A 14,439-nucleotide genomic window follows, 5' to 3' on the forward strand; every position below is an offset into this window, starting at 1 on the left:
GATCTATTTTACAGTAACAACAACTTGCATCATCTGATTTATTCATGCCTGCAGGAATGGCAGCTATTCAGGGTATTCTTTGATGTGTTTGAGTATGAATACACTGTAAAAGGACACAACAGGTGGATACAATTGTGGCAGTGTTAATACACTGACTGGCATATTATTAATACACCTGATAGCCACCAGAAACTTCTGCAGTAAGATTGCCAACCTGAGCACAACCACCCGGTCAGCCTCCTCCATCCCTTCTACAAGCCCCTGTGACAGGTCCACAGCCAAGGATGGACAACCAAAGCATATCACTTCCTCTGCATGGCCCCAGGGCACAGGAATCTTCACACACAGATAAGTCTCCTCTGAGAAAGCACATTCACAAGCTTTCTCTGGTTTGCCTCAGGGAATTCTGGGAAGTGTCGTTTGAGGTTTGCTGTAGTACTGTAGTCCATGCACTGAACAGTCCCCAGACCATCCAGCAAGGAGAAGAAGCACCCATTTCAAAGCAGGGATGCAGAGGATAGCAAAGAATCAAAGAAGCCACTTATACTGGTACATGCTGCATTGCAGGCATTTGTTTTTTCTTAAACACCCACAAACAAGGTAGAAAAACATTTTAGGTATGCAGTTTATCTACGTAATTCCACTTTCAACAAACTAGAAGTGAGAACATTCCTTCTATAACTACCAGTTATTATTTGGTATCACTTCCCTTTGAAACATACCACTATTTAATGGTGTTGGGTTACTTTAACACCCCATCAGCTGTAGCAGTAAACCTAACTTTCTCTTAGGCCCCATGTACACGGGGTGCTGCTAAACGTACGTTCAGAGGCAGCTGGACGCTTTTTTCAACTACCCCTGACCTCATTCAATGTTATCCTATGTAACCATGTACACAGTCTCGTTTATTGCCATTTTTAGGCAGTTGCGTTTAACAGAGTTTCTTTGAAAGCAAAAAAATGGGTTCAGACGCCGAAGATTTCCACATTTCAGACACCAAACGCGACTAAACGTGGTAAGCGTTTTCGTTTATAAGTGTTTTTAAAGGTGCCCAATTTTTTTTACATTAAAAAATCTCAAAAATGATGGCAAGTGATGAAAAACCATTAAAAAAATATTTTAAAAAATTGTAATTGCTTGCAATGATTCATAGACCATTTATATACCCTAATCCAATACACCACTAGCATTTCTGTTATCCAAAGTATAATTGGAATTTGACCCATATGTTATTAGATTTGAACAAGCAACTTGTGGCAGATGACGTGGCAAGTGACAATCCGCAACATGTGTCAGGTGACGTGGCAAATGACAATCCACAATTTGTGACAGGTGATGTGGTAAGTGACAATCCACATGTGGCAGGTGATGTGGCAAATGGACAATCTGGAAATTGTGGCAGGTGACATGGCAAATGACAATCCGCAACTTGTGGCAGGTGACGTGGCAAGTGACAATCCGCAACATGTGGCAGGTGACGTGGCAAGTGGACAATCTGCAACCTATGGCATGTGACGTGGCAAGCGGACAATCAACAACTTGTGGCAGGTGACGTGGCAAGTGGACAATCCGCAGCATGTGGCAGGTGACGTGGCAAATGACAATCCGCAACTTATGGCAGGTGACCTGGCAAGTGGACAATCCGCAACTTGTGGCAGGTGACCTGGCAAGTGGACAATCCACAACTTGTGGCAGGTGACGTGGCAAATGACAATCCGCAACTTATGGCAGGTGACCTGGCAAGTGGACAATCCGCAACTTGTGGCAGGTGACGTGGCAAGTGGACAATCCAAAATGTGTGGTAAGTGACAATCCGTAACTTGTGGCAGGCGACGTGGCAAGTGTTACTCTAAATACAAGTACACTGCTGCTCTCTCAGCTGCTGCTACTCACTCTAGTCTCACAAAACGGCTGAAATAGTTAAATAATACTGTTTTTTGAGCTTGGGAAAGGGTCTTATGATGTTATCTTAACTAAACGCTTCTAGATGCAAACAGGGTAAAACGCTGCTAAATGCGGCTAAACAGGCACTTTAAACGCCGGTTTCAAGGTGTAAAAAAAAATCGTTCAGAGGACTTTGCCTTAGCATCCCGTGTACATGGAGCCTTAGTTCCTACCTCTTTATGACACATAACATGAGTTAGGGAAATCTGTGTTTTTGGACACAAATAAGCTCAAAGGCAACATGCTATAAGCAGATGAGTAACCATCTTAAAGTGGTTGTAAACCCAAAAAAAAAGACAAAAAAAACCCTACATTACAAAGGCATAATGAGCTAGTATGCACCGCACACTAGCTCATTATGAAATACTTACCCTAGAATGAAGCTCTCTCAGCGGCGCCCGCACACCGCTGAGACCGCTGACATTTTTCCACCCAAGTTTCTTCCGGGTTCGTGGGCTACGGTGCTGTGATTGGACGGAGCCGAGATGGCGTCGGTCACAGCACAGGGTGCTGAAGAAATGGCAACGGCAGCCGTTCCTTCAGAGCGCATGCGCCAATGGCATTGGCGTATATAGTAAACATCTAACACCTAAATGGTGCAAGTTTAGGAGTTATTTACAGTACCTATAGGTAAGCCTTATTATAGGCTTACCTGTAGGTACAATTAAAAAGAAAGACTTTACTTCCTCTTTAAGAGGAAAGAGTGGACAGGATGCAAATAAGCATTTTTGGCCTAACAGCTGAAAGAGATACTAGCCGTTTCTATGAAAATTGGTATTTCAGGAATTAGCTATTCGTGCTACACACAGTCACAGAAAGAAAATATCATAATTTGCATCCAGCCTGACTAATACGTGAAAGGTTACAAGTGCTCTGTAAGTCAGGAGTGCAATATAATTACATCATTACATTACACCAGGGGTGTCCAAACTTTTTTCAAAAGGGCTAGATTTAATAAAGTGAACATGCGTGAGGGCCGACCATTTTGCCTGACATTCTTTGAACCATTAAAATTTGGTCTAAGTGTGTTCGTCCGAGCACTAATACACTGTCCAACAAGAATTCTCTGGCCTTTGTGGCTGTGTGTTGTGAAGAGATGAGCTTGGGCGTGTTATTTGGATATACCGTATTTATTGGCGTATAATACACACCTTCACTTTAAGAGGGAAGTTTCAGGAGAAAATAAAGAACTGTGAAGCAAAATAAGGGTCAGTGCCCATTTGCAGCCTCACAAGTGCCATGAATGCAGCCCCCCAGCACTGCCATGAATGCAGCCCCCCCACCATTGCCATGAATGCAGCCCCCCCACCATTGCCATGAATGCAGCCCCCCCACCATTGCCATGAATGCAGCCCCCCACCATTGCCATGCATGCAGCCCTCCCCTCACCATTGCCATGAATGCAGCCCCCCCTCCATTGTCATCAGTGCAGCCTGATCGATGCCCATCTGCAGCCTCGGAGGAGACAAGGAGGAGGGCGGGACGAGCGCCAACAGATTACATACAGGAGAAACTCCTGTTCTCTCGGTGGCCTCTTTAATACAAAGTCCCGCCTCCTATGATGGACAGAACAGTCGTCCAATGACAGCGCAGGAGACGGGACTTCCTATTGCAGAGAAATTCTCCTGTATGTATGGCACTTGTTCCCCCCCCCCCAATCCCCTTCAGAGGCAGCCAGAATATATATCTTTTGTGGCCCCGGAGCTCGGAGATTCGTTGGGGGCCACAAAAGACATATATGTCCAAATTACTAGGCCGGATTTTGGACATGCCTGCATTACACATTCAATGACAAAACCTCTCTCTGGTTTTACTAGCATAGATCTGCCATCTGTCAGTCACTGAATAGATTATTAATCTCTACTTGCCATGGTTCTCACATTACAGATATTTGCAGTTGAACTGCAAAAAAGTTATGTTTTACCTCTAATAACTTAAGGTTATCCAAATCTAAAGACGGTTCTGATGTTGCAGCTTCCATCATATTCATACTATGCAGACCTTGCTTGCGATCTTCTGAAAAAAAAAAAAAAAATACACACAAAAGAGGCACTTAACATACTTTGCTTAATTTTGGCTACTTAGCATTTGCCTATGCATTGTGATTATCTCAATAAGTAAACCTGGTTGTAGATGCAAACAAATATATAGATATGGGGGGAAGGTTCATTTGTTGTCTGACTAATCATTAATGAACTTCAAGATGCAAAGAAGTATGTAGATATGGGGGGGGGGAGATGTTCATTTGTTGTCTGACTAAACATCCTCCTCTTAGTGTCCTGTAGAGATCCACCACTGCACACCTGGTCCCACCCTGCCATCTTCTTTTGCCATCATTAGTTGGCTGTCTGTCTCTTCCAGGTACCTGCGCCACAGCAAATCATCAGGGGCCGACTGCATAAACCAGGAAGACACAGTTGGCCCCCTTGATGACAACGTGCATGCACAGAAGAATACCTCTCGGGATGTGTGACTTGGGTATCCTAGGAGGCTGTGGACAACAAATACATCATTCTTGCCAGGAAGAGTGTCAGGGCGTGCAGGCCATAGCACAGCTCAAGTTTCGAGGCAAATGCGCAAGTGCGGTCCTGTGGGTGCACGTCTTGTCGGGCACAGGTGCACGCGAACACCTATGCGCATGCATGGACATATTCGTCATTGACACTGGCACCAAATGGCCTTTATAAGTGCAGTAGCTGCACTAGTCCATTGCTGTCTGATCTGTAGCTTTACCTGTGTTTCTGTATCTCAGGGATCTCCAAACTATGGTCTACTATGGTCCTCCAGTTGTTCAGGAACTACAATTCCCATTATGCCTAGTCATGTCTGTGAATGTCAGAGTTTTACAATGCCTCATAGGATGTGTAGTTCCGCAACAGCTGGAGGGACTTAGTTTGGAGATCCCTGCTATCTAATTCTGCTGACTTCTGTGTTTGACCCAGCTTGCTCCTGACTTCGCTTAAACGCCACCTGCTCTGACCTTGGCTTGTCTCTGGACTTTGCTCTGACTTCTGCCCATCTGCCTGATCTCATGTGGCCAACTTCTGCCTGTATCATTTCTATTCCTTGCCTGTCGTCAATGTCTGTATCTGACTGTGTTTTGCTGACCTGGCTTGTCTGACCACGCATCCAGGTGCCCTGCGTGCATCTGCCTAGCTTCCACTGGAGCTACCTCTACTGTGGGCCACCCGTCTTCCTGTACCTGATATCAGCCACTGTCTACTGCTGCCTGCTGTCCATCAGCCCAGGGTCTGCTGTTCCTGGTGACATCCGCTGTATCAGCTATCTGGTCCACTCTGGTGATGCACCTGCTACACATCACTACTTCCAGCGAAAGACTACACAGGCACTCATACCTCGCCGGGCTCTCGTGGCCATTGTTGCAACATCAGTGGTCTCAGAGCTGGGGCTGTATGAGAGGCCTTCCCTCTGCACATCAGGCTCAGCCACAAGGTACATGACAATGAGAAACCAGGGAGTACTGGGGTGTATTTCCTCAAAAATGTATTTTAGGAAAAGTAATTAAAATTATCCGATTATGTGAGAGAAGGGGGTAACATGGGGAGCATAAAACTTTCCAGGAAAAGAATGATGCTGAAAGGAAGGCACCTTCTGTTGACTGCATGCACTTTTGTTAGTATTCAGATCAATCCCTCCATCTGTGTTGTGTCCTTTTGGATTCTAGACTGAGGCTATGGGTGCCTCAGTTTCTGCCTAATTCAAGATTAAGGCCCACTCCTCATAGCACTAAGCTCTGCCTCAATCGTTTAACTGTTAGATGAATAGTAGTGGCTTTGGCATCAAGATGTTCTAAAGGCAAAGATGGGTCCTGTCCACTAGTAGATTGGTACCTGAAGTGACTGCTAATTGTATAGAAACCACAAATTGCTGTTCACATATCTCAGCATCATGTACAAAATAAACAGGCTCAGTTAAGCTAGAATGTATTTCTCATCTGCCATAATGATCATTATTTACAGTCATGTGATATTTAAAAAAATGACTTTACAATTATTTTAAACAAACATGATATATTTACCTTCTCTGTTCAGTGGAACTGCACAGAGCTGCCCTGATCCTCTTCTCAGGTTCCCTGCTAGTGCTCCTGACTCCTCCTCTTCTCGGTATGCCATCATAGGAAGCTGCTTTCTATTGTGGCACACCTGCGGGCTCAATCGCGAGCTGTGCTTCATGCGTCCATAGACACAGACCCCACAGCTCAGCCCTGCTCCCTCATCACAGGATTTGACTGATGGCCTCAGCAAAGCTTGTGAGGGCAAGGAGAACCGCTACAGATGGGCACAAAGCTGGATCAAGTGAGGACTCAGGTAAGTATAGGGGGAGGGCATACTGCTACCTAAATATTTTTTACCTTAACCGTCTCACGCAGATATATTGCGGCAGAAGGGCATGTACAGGCAGATTAATGTACCTGTACCTTGCCCTTTAAGAGGCGGCTCGCAGGCGCGTGCCCGCCGGGAGCTCCGTGACCGCGAGTCCCGTGGACCCGATGTCCACGGGGATACCAGCGATCGTCTCACGGTGAGGAAGAACGGGGAGAGGCTAATGTAAACAAGCTTCTCCCCGTTCTGTCTAGTGACACTGTCACTGATCAGCTCTCCCTGTAATCGGGAGCGGTGATCAGTGACGTGTCACACACAGCCCCTCCCCCCCACAGTTAGAATCACTCCCTAGGACACACTTAACCCCTACAGCGCCACCTAGTGGTTAACCCCTTCACTGCCAGCGACATTTTTACAGTAATCAATGCAATTTTTTAGCATTGATCGCTGTATTAATGCCAATGGTCCCAAAAATGTGTCAAAATTGTCCGATGTGTCCGCCATAATGTCGCAGTCACGATAAAAATTGCTGATCGCCGCCATTACTAGTAAAAAAAAAAAATTATCAATAAAAATGCCATAAAACTATCCCCTATTTTGTAGACGCTATATCGTTTGCGCAAACCAATCAATAAACGCCTATTGCGATTTTTTTTTGCCAAAAATATGTAGAAGAATACGTATCGGCCTAAACTGAGGAAAAAAAATGTTTTTTTAAATATTTTTTGGGGATATTTATTGTAGCAAAAAGTAAAAAATAACGTGTTTTTTTCAAAATTGACGTTATTTTTTTTGTTTATAGCGCAAAAATACCACCAAAAAGAAAGCTCTATTTGTGGGAAAAAAGGACATCAATCTTGTTTTGGAACCACGTCGCACGACCGCGCAATTGTTAGTTAAAGCGATGCAGTGCTGAATCGCAAAAAGTGCTCTGGTTCATGAAGGGGGTAAATTCTTCCGGGGCTCAAGTGGTTAATGCAGGGAATGCATTAAGTAAAAAATGTTTGGGCTTTAGAAACACTTTATGCACTCATTGGCTTTCAATGCTAAAAAATAACAAATGTTATGGCAAAAGAGGACTTTGTGGCCACCAACTGAGCAGCGTCTTTAATTTACCTGCTCGTTGTTTCTACCACCTGACAAAAGGGCTTGTTTGTACCCGATGTCTCTCCTTCATGACTACACATTGCTGAAACATAAGGGGGGCCCTAACAACCTCTTATGAGTCCAATGACCCTGACCCTTCTCTGTAGCAGGGGGCAAAGAGAAAACACAATAATAATACATTTAATCTGATGATAAACAAAAACTGTGATGACAAATTAAAATATGTTATACAATGGTATATGACAAAGTATTACATACCTCCGAATATCCTATATCCAAAGAAGAAAAAAACAATAAGCACAGCTACGACAGACACAGAAGCCAGGGCAATTATTATAGTCATTTCACGGTGCATCCAGCCATTAGGACCTGAAAGAAAGAAAATAAACAACTGTTATCTTGCACTACATTAAACATGTATTTCTAAAACAAATTTAACCACTTGAGTTCTCTGATATTTTCTCCTTAAATCCCCTGAGCCCCATAGCATTTTTATGTTTCAGTGATGTCTCGGGTGTGATTACGTCACTGCTGTAGCTCCACCCAAGGGTGACATAATCACGTCCGCCAGGGTGGCGACTGTGTTTATCTGTCTACATGCTTGATTTTACCTGCACTGTGTGAGTAGCTTTCTATTTTAATAAACTGGTGAAGTTTTACATTACTACACAGTGAGTTCCTCCTTTATCTTTGTATCTTCCTGAGCTCCTTTTGCGGATTGTTTTGGAAGCCCTTTTACTGTGTCATCCATCCCAGCAGGGATTTCCCCCAAAAAGTGCAGCCAGGCCTCCATCTCTGAGGTCTTACCTGTTGGTAAGCAGTTTGTGAGTTGGGTGCTTACTCGGGTGTGGAGTGGTGTACGTTTACAAAAGAGGACTGGGGAAACATACACAGCTCAAAAATTATCTTGCACTGATCATGTTATTTATGGACTGATTTTGCACTGTGCACTTTATTACGATATTGTCTTTGAACACTTTTAAATAATTTATTTTCACATGATGCACTATTCATATATACTGTATGGTATTGAGTTGAATCACTGATGTATTACCATTTTGATAGCGCAACACAATCATTTTGCTTATTTGTTCTATCTGTATGAGGGTGTTCAGTGAGTGCTGCTGTCACTATTTAACTGTTTTGTTTATAGTTTAATAGATATTATTTCTTAATACGGAGAGCAATCATTATTCTGTTTCTAAATTAGGACACATTTTTATTTCCTTGATATATTAAATTAAAATAAAACATTTTAAAAAGGTATCATTTTTTCCAAAGCAGCATTTACATTATTTGCTCACCCCTATATTTTTACCATAAAATATAACAAACAAATTCTGCTGATTAAAATTATATCATAATAATGTTTTTTATGTAACTTTTGAATTTCAGTACATTACATAGGAGATTGCACTGTCTTGACGAGTGCTGTTTTTTCTTGATATCAATTCCCCTCCAGACATACAGTCATATAAGTAGGACGCTACCTTAGCAGCCTATCTCAGATCATAACTATTGGTGCCAATTCGGGTGTATTCAGCCATTCTGACCTTAATTCTTCAAACTTGTTCTGGTAGTCATGTTGGTAAGTTCACTTATATAATCTAAGTTGGCTTCTTTAACCCAAGTATCAACAGTTTTTTGACTAGGGGTGAGATTTGGCTAATCGCTAACATTAGTAAATTATTATCTTCTGGTACCTCTAAGTATCCCAAAATGCAGGTTATGGGGATATTCTGTGCACACTAAAGACATTGGGGTTGATTTACCAAAGGCTAATATACTGTGCACTGGAAGTGCACTTGTGTCAGAGCTTAGTAAATGAGGTAAAGCTTCACTTTGCAAAGAACACCCAATCACATGCAAGGACAAAAAACTAACATTTTTGCTTGCACACGATTGGATGATAGAAATCAGCAGAGCCTCCCCTCATTTCAGAGCTTCCCCTCAGATCTAGAGAAACTGCACTTGCAGTGCACAGTATATTTGCCTTTAGTAAATCAACCTCGCCGTTGATACGATTTATAATGTCCTACCAGTACCGAAACAGTTTGGGGAAGCCCATAGTATGTGCGGCAATTCATCCACATCTCTATTAAAGTTAGAGTAAGGGGGATTCTCTGTGCCTGAATGGTATATCCCTATGTATAATGAATAAATGTATGAGGGCTATTAAGACTCTAATGTGAAAGGAAAACATTGACGCAGAGCTAAATAAAGTCAAACTTCACAGAAAAATTCTTCTGCAGGTGACTTACGTTCATAATCTATTCTTTCTGCAAACAGGATTTCAGATCCATTTTGCTTCTATTTTGACACACAACCTGGTACTCAATGAAGACCATTAAAGGGACCTTGAAATTCCTGAAACTGTCTGATGCTCCATAAAAGCGAATATCTCTAGTTACACTGGACACTTCAAAATACTCTCCACAAAACCCAAATACTCTTTTGCATAAACAATATCTGGATTTGAGATTACATGACCCATGATGCCACTTGGCATCAACTATACTACCTTAAGCTGTATATTATGTTTAGTACAATTGTACTCTGTTTACTCCCTATTCCCAACTTTCTCCCTTCTGTGTACAACTAGAGTATATTACAAAATCATGGAACTGTACATGCGGCAGTTCCTTAAACAAATTGAAACAACTTATAATTGTGTTTAAAAAAAAAAAATCAATATTATTACATATTTAAAGACGAATTCCAACATAGAGTGCCTTGCAAAAGTATTCACCCCCCTTGACATTTTTCGTGTTTTTTTCCCTCACAACCTGGAATTAACATGGATCGTTTGAGGATTTGCATAATTTAATTTACAGAACATGCCCACAACTTTGAAGATGTTTTTTTTTTTTTTAATTGTGAAGCAAACAACATATAGGACAAAATAACAGAAAAAGTCAATGTGCATAACTATTCACCTCCCTAAAGTCAATACTTTGTAAAGCCACCTTTTGCGGCCATCACAGCTCCAAGTCGCTTTGGATAAGTCTCTATGAGCTTGACACATCTTACGACTGGGATTTTTGCCCATTCCTCCTTGCAAAACTGCTCCAGCTCCTTCAAGTTGGATGGTTTGCGCTTGAGAACAGCAATCTTTAAGTCTGACCACACATTTTCTATTGGATTGAGGTCTGGGCTTTGACTAGGCCATTTCAACTCATTAACATGTTTCCCTTCAAGTGTTGCTTTAGCAGTGTAGTGTGTTTGGGGTCATTGTCCTGCTGGAAGGTGAACCTCCATCCTAGCCTCAAATCGCACACAGAGTGGTACAGGTTTTGCTCAAGAATATCCCTGTATTTAGCACCATCCTTCTTTCCCTCAACTCTGACCAGTTTTCCAGTCCAGACTGCTGAAAAAGATCCCCACAGCATGATGCAGCCACCATGTTTCGCTGTGGGGATGGTGTTCTTTGGGTGATGTGATGTGTTGGGTTTGCGCCAGACATAGCATTTTCTTTGATGGCCAAAAAGTTCATTTTTAGTCTTATCAGACCAGAGCACCTTCCTCCATACATTTTGGGAGTCTCCCACATGCCTTTTCGCAAACTCAAAATGTGCCATTTTGTTTTTTGCTGAAAGTAATGGCTTTCTTCTGGCTACTCTGCCATAAAGCCCAACTCTATGAAGTGTACGGCTTATTGTTGTCCTACGTACAGATACTCCAGTCTCTGCTGTGGAACTCTGCAGCTCCTCCAGGGTTACCTTAGGTCTCTGTGCTGCCTCTCTGATTAATGCCCTCCTTGCCCGGTCCATGAGTTTTGGTGTGCGGCCGTCTCTTTTCAGGTTTGCTGTTGTGCCATGTTCTTTCCGTTTGGTTATGATAGATTTGATGGTGCTCCTAGGGATCATCAAAGATTTGGATATTTTTTTATAACCTAACCCTGACAACATTGTCCCTTACTTGTTTGTAGAGTTGCTTGGTCTTCATGGCAGTGTTTGGTTAGTGGTGCCTCTTGCTTAGGTGTTGCAGCTTCTGGGGCCTTTCAAAAAGGTGTGTATATGCAATGAAATATCCTGTGACACTTAAGATTGCACACATGTGGACATCATTTCACAAATTATGTGACTTCTGAAGGTAAATGGTTGCACCAGAGCTTTTTATGGGCTTAATAAAAAGGGGATAAATACATACGCACGTGCCAATTATCATTTTTTTATTTCTGAAAAATAGTTTTAAGTGTATATTTTTCTAATTTTACTTCACCAACTTAGACTATTGTGTTCTGATCCATCACATATAATTCAGATTAAAAAAAAAATTGAACCAAAGGCTGTAATGTAACAAAATAGGTAAAAAGCCAAGGGGGTGAATACTTTTTCAAAGCACTGTACACCATATTGCCAAAGCTATCATTTCATATTGTATATGCTGATAAGAAATATAAGATGTACACCAAGGAATGACCTATTTCTTACTGTAGTCAAGATAGACTCTAGTGTTCAATTGTATAATCCTTTCTATAACAGTCAATGTCACATATTATGGCAGTCACCACTGAGTAATGTGGTGATGGAGAAGTTTTTCCTCTGGATAACCCTCAGAATAAAGTCATAAAATGCATGGCTATTATTAAAGGGCATGTTCACTCAAATGCAGAAGAAATTTAATACTAGAGGTAAAAGGCTGTTTTAGTTAGGATATGATGTTGTAAGCTACATTTTGAAGAATGTGCAAACCTTTACTCATTAGAAAGGATTATCTTATCTTGATCTGTTGATTATTAAACTACCCAGGAATACATATATTGCTATTGTGGTCAAGGATCTGGGCATGCTGTTGCATCTCCTTTATGGATGGCAGGATTGAACTCCAAACCAGAACTGATTTGGATTCTTGCATGCTTATTTTGCTCTTTATCTTTGAAGCTCTTTGCTTTTTATTTAAAAAAAGTGGAGGACTATATTGGAGGTTTATTACACCTTTTGGACTTCAGCTGTCCCCTTCTGGATTTGAGAATTTCCACTCCAGCAAACTGTATGGAAACTTTTGATTTTACACTACTGGGTTTTCCTATACTGAATCTGTGCACATGTGTTCCTGATGAAGATGTTTGAAGCATTCAAAATGTGTTAAGCTAACATGTGGATGTTGAATTGAAATAAGATTTGTAAAAGTGAATTACTATGTGTTTTGCATAGGTGCTTGCTAGCTTGTAATCAAACATTTCTGGAACCCTTTCCCTGTGTCTTCCAGCATTTTGGGGTACATTGTGCAAGTAAGGTCAATCTATAAAACGGTAAACTAACTGTACTGCAATTTTAGAAAAAATATGGGCTTTGAGGCCATGGAATGGCCCCAGGGACTTTTAAATGGTGCTGGGGTCAATGAGGTAGAGAATGTAAGATAAAACAATTCTTTTATTTAACACTGTTTAAAAAAACAGACATTGACCTAAGACAAACATTTAGAAATAAATTTACAAAGTAAATACAAAATACAAAAATTTCATGGATACAGAGATTAATACCACTCTCTCAACATGTTTCGCTTTCCTAAGCTTCTTCAGGAGATATATTGTGGTATTATGATCAGCTATAAAAGTAAAAAAGATATATGTAAAGATAAGAATTACATGTCTGCTAATAAATTTCGAATCATAAATTGTTATTGGTTTAATCATAACGGGGAAAACAATTAATAATAAAAATATATATACAGATGAATCAAAAAAATATATATATGTATATACATGTATGACAATTAATAAATGAGAAAAAAAAAAAAAAAAAATCTTTATTCCTCTCTGCATGCCTTTTCAATGAGGCTCAGACTGAAGAGCAAAACATCGTTCAAGCACAAATCTACTTCTCATTATATTTTTCTCTCTACGGGTAAGATCCAAAAGAAATTTGTGATGAGATGTATTATGTGGTGTTTGTAATTATATATATTTTTTTTTTCTCATTTATTAATTGTCATACATGTATATACATATATATATTTTTTTGATTCATCTGTATATATATTTTTATTATTAATTGTTTTCCCCGTTATGATTAAACCAATAACAATTTATGATTCGAAATTTATTAGCAGACATGTAATTCTTATCTTTACATATATCTTTTTTACTTTTATAGCTGATCATAATACCACAATATATCTCCTGAAGAAGCTTAGGAAAGCAAAACATGTTGAGAGAGTGGTATTAATCTCTGTATCCATGAAATTTTTGTATTTTGTATTTACTTTGTAAATTTATTTCTAAATGTTTGTCTTAGGTCAATGTCTGTTTTTTTAAACATTGTTAAATAAAAGAATTGTTTTATCTTACATTCTCTACCTCATTGACCCCAGCACCATTTAAAAGTCCCTGGGGCCATTCCATGGCCTCAAAGCCCATATTTTTTCTAAAATTATTTTCTGGGACGAGGTGCTCCTGAATTTTTCCCTTTTTTTCCTCCTTTCCAATATTTTTCTAACTGTACTGCAAAAGTGAGCAGAACTAAATGCTTTTTGTATGTACTATATTAGGTGGTATACAGGGGTTCTTTGCTTTGCAGAAAAGGTGAATTTAGCATTTTGACAGCTGTCAGCACTCCACGGGACTGAGATTTTGATTCTCCATAATTCCCTGCTGTCATTCTGCATTTTTTAAAGCTCTGCATCCCTCTTCCACTCTCCAGTTCTGAATGCAAAATTATAAAGTGTAACTGAAATGATAAACTACATTTTTCAAAAGCCCTCCAGCATCGTGTTAGTGGTGACAGCTAACAGATTGATAATATACCTGTCCACTACGCTTTTCCTGGGACTGCAGGGCACAATACTGTGCAAGTGCAAGGAAGCCACATACTGTATACAGGCTGCCTAACATTAATTAATGAATGCACCTTAAGCCATCCATTACCAGTCTGATAACAGTTACAGTTATCTAAATAGAGAGTGTAGCTGCTTGCCATCAAGATCACACTGTTTGAAACCTTACAAAGTGTCATCTGATAAGTGATGAGTAACTCTCGTAACTAATTAACTTGTGTGAGCAAATTTCAACTTAAGTTATAGAACTTGGTAAACAACAGGGTGT

At 40.6% G+C, this 14,439-nt stretch overlaps 1 protein-coding gene across 2 annotated transcripts in view; it reads right to left on the reverse strand.

Moving 5' to 3' along the window:
- Nucleotides 1-14,439, reverse strand: part of BMPR2 (bone morphogenetic protein receptor type 2) — a 304,173-nt gene that overhangs the window by 76,359 nt on the left and 213,375 nt on the right. For both annotated transcript variants that reach the window (XR_012244982.1, XM_073633288.1), the window contains exons 4-5: nucleotides 7,653-7,763; nucleotides 3,869-3,960 (exon numbers count right to left, since the gene is read on the reverse strand). Coding sequence is in view for 1 of the 2 variants with exons in the window: in XM_073633288.1 (XP_073489389.1) it covers nucleotides 3,869-3,960; nucleotides 7,653-7,763 (203 nt within the window). In the remaining variant the exon portion in view is untranslated. The remainder of the gene's footprint in view (nucleotides 1-3,868; nucleotides 3,961-7,652; nucleotides 7,764-14,439) is intronic.

This window comes from Aquarana catesbeiana, linkage group LG06 (assembly GCF_042186555.1).
Source record: "Aquarana catesbeiana isolate 2022-GZ linkage group LG06, ASM4218655v1, whole genome shotgun sequence".
NCBI classification, from domain to species: Eukaryota; Metazoa; Chordata; class Amphibia; order Anura; family Ranidae; genus Aquarana; species Aquarana catesbeiana.